This window comes from Ursus maritimus, unplaced genomic scaffold (assembly GCF_017311325.1).
Source record: "Ursus maritimus isolate PB19 unplaced genomic scaffold, ASM1731132v1 scaffold_23, whole genome shotgun sequence".
Lineage (NCBI taxonomy): Eukaryota > Metazoa > Chordata > Mammalia > Carnivora > Ursidae > Ursus > Ursus maritimus.
Genome location: NW_024424786.1, coordinates 46,652,867 through 46,662,382, shown reverse-complemented (window position 1 = coordinate 46,662,382; position 9,516 = coordinate 46,652,867). Strand labels below are relative to the sequence as shown.

Here is a 9,516-nt window from a genome sequence, read left to right as displayed (position 1 = left end):
CCAGCGCCTGCCCCCCAGCGCCCTGCCCCTTCCTAACCCTTTCCTGGCCCCTCAGGCCTCTGCGGGAATTTCAACGGCCTGGAAGGGGATGACTTTAAGACGGCCGGTGGGCTGGTGGAGGCCACGGGGGCCGGCTTCGCCAACACCTGGAAGGCCCAGTCGAGCTGCCAGGACAAGCTGGACTGGCTGGATGACCCCTGCTCCCTCAACATCGAGAGCGGTGAGGCTCAGCCTCGTGGGGCGTGTGGGGCTCCCAGGGGGACGTGGCACGCGGGTGGGGGCAGGTGGAGGCCCGGTGGCCAGCCCATTCACCTGCTGCTTTCTGTCACATGGCTGGTTTATGGTGGCCCTTGGTGGCTGTCCGCCAAGAGACACAGCAAAGGGGCCCGCCTGCTCGTTAATCACTGGGTGGTGGCTCCCGTCCTGGGGCTGGTCTGGTGCCATGACCGCACGCCCTCCCACCCACCATGCCGCCCACCACGTCTGGGGAGGTCGAGCGAGGGGAGGCGGTGGGTGTCCCTCCTTACAAGGGGCGTGGTCTTGCACGGAGCTGGAGGAGCCTGGGTGGCCAGGCAGCTGGGCTCAGGAGACCTGCTGGAGGGCTCTGCCCCCACTGAGGCTCTGACCCCCTCTCCAGCCAACTATGCCGAGCACTGGTGCTCCCTCCTGAAGAAGGCAGAGACCCCCTTCGGCCGGTGCCACTCAGCCGTGGACCCCTCGGACTATTACAAGGTGGGTGGGATCCGCATGTGCACTCCTCACCACCTGATCCGTGCCAGCAAGGTGTGCTCTGTGCCCGGGCTGAGCCTGACCCTGCCTGCCGGGCTGCCGCTTGAAGCTGCTGGGCGTGTTTGTGCAAGCACACGTGTGTGTGTGTGCATGCGTGTATGTGCACCTTGCAGGGACGTAAGCCTGTGTGTGAACGTGCACAGGTGTCTGAGTGTGCACACCTGTGTGTGCAGGTGGGTGTCTGTGCCCACCCTCTTCCCTCCCTCACTGCCTGCCTCCTTCGCCCCCAGAGGTGCAAATATGACACGTGTAACTGCCAGAACAGCGAGGGCTGCATGTGTGCCGCGCTGTCCTCTTACGCCCGCGCCTGTGCCTCTAAGGGCGTCATGCTGTGGGGCTGGCGGGAGCAAGTCTGCAGTGAGTGCCATCCTCTGCGGCGTCCGGTGTGCCCCGTGGCGGGAGGGGTCAGCCCACCGCGGCAGCCCTCTGCTGCTCTTTGCTCGTGGCCTCCAGCGTGGAGGGACTCCCGTGGGCTCTCGTGGGCCCCTTGGCTGGGCGGGCAGATGCCCGTCCTGGACAGAGCGGGGCTTGGGGTGGCCTGCGGGGAGGGGAGCTGGGGGCCGTCCCTCCACGCCTCACGCTGACCCCTCCGCTCTCCGCAGATGAGGACGTGGGCTCCTGCCCCAACTCACAGGTGTTCCTGTACAACCTGACCAGCTGCCAGCCCACCTGCCGCTCGCTCTCCGAGGCTGACACCCACTGCCTTCAGGGCTTCGCGCCCGTGGATGGCTGCGGCTGCCCCGACGACACCTTCCTGGACGAGAAGGGCCGCTGTGTGCCCCTGGCCAAGTGCTCCTGCTACCACCGTGGCCTCTACCTGGAGGCCGGGGAGGTGGTGCTGAGGCAGGAGGAGCGCTGGTGAGTGGTGGGCTCAGTGGGGAGCGTCCCCGTGTCCACCCCCTTCCCCTGGAGCCAGGCCCGCTCACCTCCCCCCCTTCCCCGCAGCGTCTGCCGGAACGGGAGGCTGAACTGCATGCAGGTCCGGCTGCTCGGCCAGAGTAAGTAGAATCTGCCGTGGGTATGGCTTCCTGCGCCCACCCCGTCCCTGCTGGCCCAGCCCCCACCCAACTTCCGTTGAGGCGAGGTGGCCCCCTCTGTCCCTCAGGCTGCGCCGCCCCCAAGATCCATGTTGACTGCAGCAACCTGACCGCACTAACCATCCAGAGCCCACGGCCTACCAGCTGCCAGACACTGGCTGCCGGCCACGTGAGTGTGGGGGGCTGCCCGCGGGGGAGGGCGCGGACTGGCTTCCTCACTGGCCCTGGGGTCTGGATGCCGGTCCTTCACATGCCTGGGCCGCACTGGCCCTCCCGTCCCTGGGGGCCCCTGCCCAGCCCCCGGAGGGCTCGGGGCCTGTGCAGGGATCCCTGGCCAGCAGCCCTCGCCGTCTCCCGGCCCAGGTGTGAGCCCGAGAGAGGAGAGAGGGCAGGGGTCAGGGCGGGGAAGGGACAAAAGGGTGTCTGCAGCGTGAGGAGAGGGGGCAGGCACGGGAAGGGCCGGCTTGGCCATCGGGGCCTGAAGCCCGCTCTCCGGCCCCTGCAGTACCAGACGGAGTGCGTCAGCGGCTGCGTCTGCCCGGACGGGCTGATGGATGACGGCCGCGGCGGGTGTGTCGTGGAGAAGGAGTGCCCGTGCGTGCACAACAAGGACCTGTACTCCCCCGGGGACAAGATCAAGGTGGACTGCAACACCTGGTGAGTGGCCCGGTCCGGTGGACCCTGGCCCCACGCGCTCTGGCGGGGACGTGCTGCGGGGGTGCGGGGGCGGCACCATCCACACGGCCGAGGGTGTGGAGGTGTGGTGCGAGCCGCTGGCGGGGCCGTCCACACGGCGCTGCCCGGCCAGGCTGCCCTCTGAGCGGGGTGGGGGTGGACCTGGGCTGCTGCGGCCCCTCCAGGCCCCCTTCCCCCTCTCCTCAGCACCTGCCGGCAAGGCCGCTGGGCGTGCACCGAGTCCCTGTGCTACGGCTCCTGCTCCGTCTATGGCAGCGGCCACTACATCACCTTTGATGGGAAGTACTATGATTTCGACGGGCACTGCTCCTACGTGGCGGCTCAGGTGAGGCCAAGAACCTGCCCGGCCCCGGTCCCGGGGCCCCGCGCCACACTCGGAGCTGCCGTCAGCCCCTTGAGGGGGCCCCAGGGAAGGGGTCGGTGTTTTGGGCCAGCCCTGCCTCGGTCCGCCCGTTCTGTGACCCTAACCCACCCCGTGCGGGGAGTGAGGGGCTTGCGTGTGGGGTTGAGGGTCCTCCTGCCGCGTGGTCACCCCTCTTAGCAGAGGAGGGCTGCGGCTGTGCAAAGCCCAGCCGGGGTGGGGCCGGGGGGCACCGGTGGCCTGGCCAGTCCGGCTCACACCCCCTGTGGCCCCCAGGACTTCTGTGGCCAGAACTCCTCCTCGGGGTCCTTCAGCATCATCACCGAGAACGTTCCCTGTGGCACCACGGGCGTCACCTGCTCCAAGGCCATCAAGATCTTCTTGGGGGTGAGTGCCGCCTGACCCTGGGGACGCCTGAGCCCTCAGGGACCCTCGGAACCGGTCAGTGACGGGGCCTCTCCCCCGGCACAGAGGACGGAGCTGAAGCTGGAGGACAAGCGCCGTGTGGTGATCCAGCGGGACACGGGCCACCATGTGGCCTACAGCACCCGGGAGGTGGGCCAGTACCTGGTGGTGGAGGCCAGCATCGGCATCATCGTCATCTGGGACAAGAAGACCAGCATCTTCATCAAGTTGGCCCCGTCCTACAAGGTGCGTGGCGGCCCTCCCCCGCCTGCCCCTCCCGGTGCTGTCGGAGCCCCCGCACGGAGCCCCCGGCTCGCTGTCTCCGCAGGGCACGGTGTGCGGGCTGTGTGGGAACTTCGACCACCGCTCCAGCAATGACTTCACCACGAGGGATCACATGGTGGTGGACAGCGAGCTGGACTTTGGGAACAGCTGGAAGGAGGCCCCCACCTGTCCGGACGTGAGCATCACCCCGGATCCGTGCGCCCGGAATCCGCACCGCCTCTCCTGGGCCGAGAAGCAGTGCAGCCTCATCAAGAGCTCCGTCTTCGGCGTCTGCCACAGCAAGGTGCGGCGGGCTGTGGCAGGCCCGTGACCAGCCCGTGGCCGTGGGCTCGCGCTCGGTAGTCAGCCTGCCACCACCACGCGGCACCTTTCCTGCGGCTTCAGCTCCACCTTCTGTCCTTCCCTGGCCCAGCCCCTCCTCCTGCGCCTTCCGGGGAGGGAGGAAGGACGCCCGCAGCTCCGGCCATGGGGGGCGAATGGAGGGTTGGCCGCCTGTCTCCGGGGAGGCTAGTGCTGGGTGACCGCACCCTGTCCCGGGGTGCGGAGCTCCTGGGCAGGTGTGGCCCCACGTGGGCGGTGCGGGCCCAGGGCACACGGAGCGTTCTCCCCCAGGTGGACCCCAAGCCCTTCTACGAGGCCTGCGTCCACGACTCCTGCTCCTGCGACACAGGCGGGGACTGTGAGTGCTTCTGCTCCGCCGTGGCCTCCTACGCTCAGGCGTGCACTAAGGAAGGGGCCTGCGTGTTCTGGAGGACGCCAGACCTGTGCCGTGAGTGTCTGCCTGTCCTGGGGCCGGGGGGCTGCGCTGGCAGTCCTTCCCCCTCGAAGCGATGGGCATATGGGGTCCCCTTTCTGCCTCCCTGGCCCCAGGGCCCAAGTGTTGCTCCTTGGAGGCTGTGCTGGCCTGGCCTCAGCCCTCCCTGAATCTGGCCACCTCCGCTCCCCGTCTGCAGCCATATTCTGTGACTACTACAACCCCCCAGACGAGTGTGAGTGGCACTACGAGCCCTGTGGGAACCGCAGCTTCGAGACCTGCAGGACCATCAACGGCATCCATTCTAACATCTCTGTGTCCTACCTGGAGGGTGAGCGGGCCTCAGGGGTGGAGGGACGGCGTCCCTGCGAGGGATGCCCCGTGGAGCTGGCGCCCTGACGTCCAGGTGGACCGGGGTCACCTTTCTTCAGAGTGTGCCCACGGAGCTGAGAGAGGCAGACAGGATCCAGGAGCGGACAGGGCCCCCAGGAAGCTGCAGGGCAGGACAAGCCAGGGTGTCCCGGACAGCGGGTCTGGGGGACTCTGCAGGGCCTCTGAGCCGAGAACTAGGGGCGTGATGAAGTGAGCCAGCTCTGGGAGGGAGCATCCTAGCCCGTGGGAAGGACATGGTTGGGTCAAGCTGGCTGTCCCTTTGGCCATATGGCAGCATACAGGGCCCAGTCGGGGGGGGTCCAGGCCTCTGTCCTGTGGTTCCCTGGCCTTCCCAGAGGAACCTCCTGGAGAGAAGGACCTGCTGTGATGTGGGCGGTGGGTGGGGTGTGGTGGCCGTGGGGCCCTCCGCAGCGGTCCAAGCCCCGTGCCCTGTGCCCGTCAGGCTGCTACCCCCAGTGTCCCAAGGGCAGGCCCATCTATGACGAGGACCTGAAACAGTGTGTCCGGGCTGACAAGTGCGGCTGCTACGTCGGGGACACCCGCTACCCGCCTGGAGGATCCGTCCCCACCGATAAGGACTGCCAGTCTTGGTACCTAAGCTCACGTGCCGGGCCCGGGGGAGGTCAGACACACGTGTACGCACGCGCACACACCCGCACGCACGCCACGCGCTCACACACGCAAGGGCACGCACGCGGCCACGTGTGCCCGCCACAGGAGCCAGGGCTTGGGGGCATGAGCTCCTGTCCACGGGCGGAGGTGAGCCTTCTCTTCACAGCCTCCTCTGCCCGCCGTTGCCGGCCTCACCTCGTCCTCCTCCTCTGCCCACAGTCCGAACCCGGCGACGGACTCGGAGCCACAGGAGGGCGGGAGGCCAGGGCGGGAGGCCAGGAGGGCCCGTCCCCGGGGTCTGAACTCTGCACTTGCTTTGCAGCGTGTGTACCAACACCTCGGAGGTCGTCTGCCGGCCCGAAGAAGGTAAGCTGCCCCCTGCGTCCACCCCGAGGGGGCCCCGGGAGAGCCTCCAGGCGGCCTGTGTCCGGACTCCGGGGGCGGGGCTCCGTCTCACCCTCCCCCGCCCGGTGGCCCCCCAGGGCCTTCCCCAGCTCAGAGCCGGCTCCGACTTGCCACGGTCTCCCCCACGCTGGTGACGGGAGCCGAGGTCGCCCGTCCGCCATCCCGCTTCTGTGCCCTTCAGGGTCCGGACGTGGAGTCCCGAGGGGGACTTGGTCCAGTGTATGTTAACGCTGGGGGACACCTGAGGGGTTCTGGAGAGTCTCTGTCTTGTTCCTGCCCTGCTCACCTGGGCCTCCCTCCTGCCCCCCAGGGAAGATTCTCAACTACACCCAGGATGGCTCCTTCTGCTACTGGGAGATCTGTGGCCCCAACGGGACGATAGAGAAACACTTCAACATCTGTGTAGTCTCCACCCCCCGGCCGCCCTCCACTACGATCCCCGTCACCCCCAGCAGCCCCGTCACCACCACCACCACCACCACCACCACCACCACCACCCCGACCACCCCAACCACCAGCACAAGTAAGGCCCCAGGGCACGCCCCCCTCACCACCAGGGCGTGCCTGCCTTCCCCCAAGCCCGGCGGAAGTGGCCCTTCCAGGGGCTGAAGGGGGACGGGGGCGGGGGGCAGGACACAGCAGGCTCTCACCTCTGTTAGCGGGCTGGAAGTGACAACGACCGGCGTCTTGGCTCAGGGGATGTCCCTGGGCCCCTGGCCTTTTGAGTGGAGATGCCAGCCAATATCACAACCACACCCCTGAGCCCAGACCGCAGGGAAGGTGACCCAGGGATATTTCCTGAACCAGCAAGAGAATATCCCTGAGGCTGTCCTTGAGAAAGCAGACAAACGTCCCTAGACTCCCATGCGCTCATTCCCGCTGAGGTGGAAGCCACCACTGGACAAGCCGCTGGGGCGCGACAGCCGCAGGAAAGAGGAAGTTGTTAAAATGAAAAAAGATTTTTAAAGACGTCCAACTATCTAATGACAGGTTTCTTTCCCTCCCCGTGCTTCTGTAGCTCCATCCTCGGCCCCAGTAACTACAAGTAGGTCCCTTGGGCCGTCCCCAGTGGCGGGTGGGCGGTGGTGGGACAGGAGGGAAAGGGAACTTTCCAGGAGACCCAGCTGTGGGGCCAGGTGGCTGGGCCGCTTGCTTGTGCAGGGAGGGTGCTCTCACCAGTCCCTGGGCTCAGCACGGGGAGCGGACCGGTGCTGGGTGACGGCACTGTCGGTCAGGAGTCCAGACCAGGCCACTTCCCATGGGCCTCCTCACTGCAGTGGGTGACCCTTCCGGGATTTACTTTTTTGGGCACCAGGATTTGAAATCAGCTGAGGAAAGGGCACAGGGCCGGAGCCCTGGGGCCAGGGTCTGTCACCCAGATGTGGCGTGAGGGGCTCTTCCTTCTCTGGGGCTCAGTGTGCAGTGGTGTCCGGCCCTGTACTCTATAAGCTGGCTCTTTGGCCATGATAGGAAGGGCGGTCATGGGGACTCTGACCTCTCTGGGCCCCAGAGAGCTCCCTGGAAGCTGGTGGAGACCAATCTCGGGTTTTCCTTCCCCAGAGCTGTGCTGCTTCTGGTCCGACTGGATCAATGAGAACCACCCCACTACGCAGAGTGATGGTGGAGACTGGGAGACCTTCCACAGCGTCTGCAGTGCCCCTGAGGACATTGAGTGCAGGTTGGCCACGGAGCCCCACCTGAGCTGGGAGCTGGCGGGCCAGAAGGCACAGTGCAATGTCTCCTTTGGGTTCATTTGCTACAATGAAGACCAGTTTGGAAACGGGCCGTTTGCAGTCTGTTATGACTACGAGATACGCGTCAATTGCTGCGTGCCGATGAATGAATGTCCCCTGTCCACAACCACGGCCCCCACGACCACTCCCACCACCTCCACCTCAACCACGACCATGACCTCCACACCTACGCCAGGACCCCCGACTACCACCACCACGGGCACCCCGACCCCAAAACCCACCACCACTCCGACCACCACGCCAACCACAACGACCACTACCATCACCAGCACTCTGACCACCACGCCGACCACCACGCCGACCACCACGCCTACCACCACGCCGACCACCACCATCACCAGCACTCTGACCACCACGCCGACCACCACGCCGACCACCACGCCTACCACCACGCCGACCACCACCATCACCAGCACTCTGACCACCACGCCGACCACCACGCCGACCACCACTCCGACCACCACGCCGACCACCACTCCAACCACCACGCCGACCACCACGCCTACCACCACGCTGACCACCACCATCACCAGCACCCTGACCACCACGCTGACCACCACTCCGACCACCACTCCGACCACCACGCCGACCACCACGCCTACCACCACTCCGACCACCACACCTACCACCACCATCACCAGCACTCTGACTACCACGCCGACCACCACTCCGACAACTACACCGACCATCACTCCGACCACAACGCCGTCCACCACCATCACCAGCACTCTGACCACCACGCCAACCACCACTCTGACCACCACGCCAACCACCACTCCGACCACCACTCCGACCACCACTCCAACCACAACACCGTCCACCACCATCACCAGCACTCTGACCACCACGCCGACCACCACTCCAACCACCACTCCGACCACCACCATCACCGGCACTCTGACCACCACGCCGACCGCCACTCCGACCACCACGCCAACCACCACTCCAACCACCACCATCACAGGCACGCCAACTCTGACTCCCACCATCACCACAACCACGGGCACAGAGACCCCAACTCCAACACCTATCCCGACTACCACAACCACCTCAACATCCACACCTATTCCACAACCCCCAACCACCACCACCACCACACCTACCCCAGTATCAACCACCAGAGAGCCAACAATTTCTCCCTGTGTGCCTCAGTGCAACTGGACGGGCTGGCTGGATTCAGGTAAACCGAGCTTTTCCAAACCGGGTGGAGACATCGAATCAATTGAGAACATCTGTAAAGAAGGCTGGGCAGTCAACATCTCCTGCAGAGCCACGCAGTTTCCTAACGTTCCCATCGAAGAACTTGGGCAAAAGGTGGTGTGTGACCTCTCCGTTGGGCTGGTGTGCAGAAATGAAGACCAGAAGCCAGGAGGGATCATACCGCAGCCCTTCTGCCTCAACTATGAGATCAACGTCTGCTGTTCAGGACCTGAGGACTGTATCTCCACACCTCCTCCTGCCACCACCCTGACCACTACCCCTAACCCACAGTCACCACCACCACAGGCACCCCAACATCCACCATCAGCACCACCACGGGCACAGAGACCCCAACCCCCACCATCACCACCACTCCGAGCACCACCACGACTACCACCACCACAGGCACCCCGACTCCGACCCCCACCATCACCACCACCACGGGCACAGAGACCCCAACACCCACCATCACAACCAGTCCAACCACCACCACGACTACCACCACCACGGGCACCCCAACACCAACCGCCACCATCAGCACTACCACAGGCACTGAGACCCCAACCCCCACCATCACCACCACTCTGAGCACCACCACTACTACTATCACCACGGGCACCCCGACTCCGACACCCACCATCAGCACCACGACAGGCACCCCAACCCCAACCCCCACCATTAGCACTACCACGGGCACCCCAACCCCTACACCCACCATCACCACCACTCTGAGCACCACCACGACTACCACCACTACGGGCACCCCGACCCCAACGCCCACCATTAGCACGACCACGGGCACCCCAACCCCAACCTCCACCACCA

At 65.7% G+C, this 9,516-nt stretch overlaps 1 protein-coding gene across 1 annotated transcript in view; it reads left to right on the top strand.

Annotated features, from left to right (window-relative positions):
- The window catches only part of MUC2 (mucin 2, oligomeric mucus/gel-forming), a 30,354-nt gene that overhangs the window by 8,040 nt on the left and 12,798 nt on the right, over nucleotides 1-9,516 (top strand). The window contains 18 exon segments of the mRNA XM_040638798.1: nucleotides 56-220; nucleotides 638-732; nucleotides 1,020-1,146; nucleotides 1,392-1,647; nucleotides 1,735-1,787; nucleotides 1,895-1,995; nucleotides 2,332-2,483; nucleotides 2,709-2,847; nucleotides 3,160-3,270; nucleotides 3,355-3,534; nucleotides 3,617-3,856; nucleotides 4,186-4,342; nucleotides 4,527-4,658; nucleotides 5,163-5,310; nucleotides 5,655-5,698; nucleotides 6,048-6,260; nucleotides 7,298-8,971; nucleotides 8,974-9,516. Of these exon segments, the coding sequence (XP_040494732.1) occupies nucleotides 56-220; nucleotides 638-732; nucleotides 1,020-1,146; nucleotides 1,392-1,647; nucleotides 1,735-1,787; nucleotides 1,895-1,995; nucleotides 2,332-2,483; nucleotides 2,709-2,847; nucleotides 3,160-3,270; nucleotides 3,355-3,534; nucleotides 3,617-3,856; nucleotides 4,186-4,342; nucleotides 4,527-4,658; nucleotides 5,163-5,310; nucleotides 5,655-5,698; nucleotides 6,048-6,260; nucleotides 7,298-8,971; nucleotides 8,974-9,516 (4,530 nt within the window).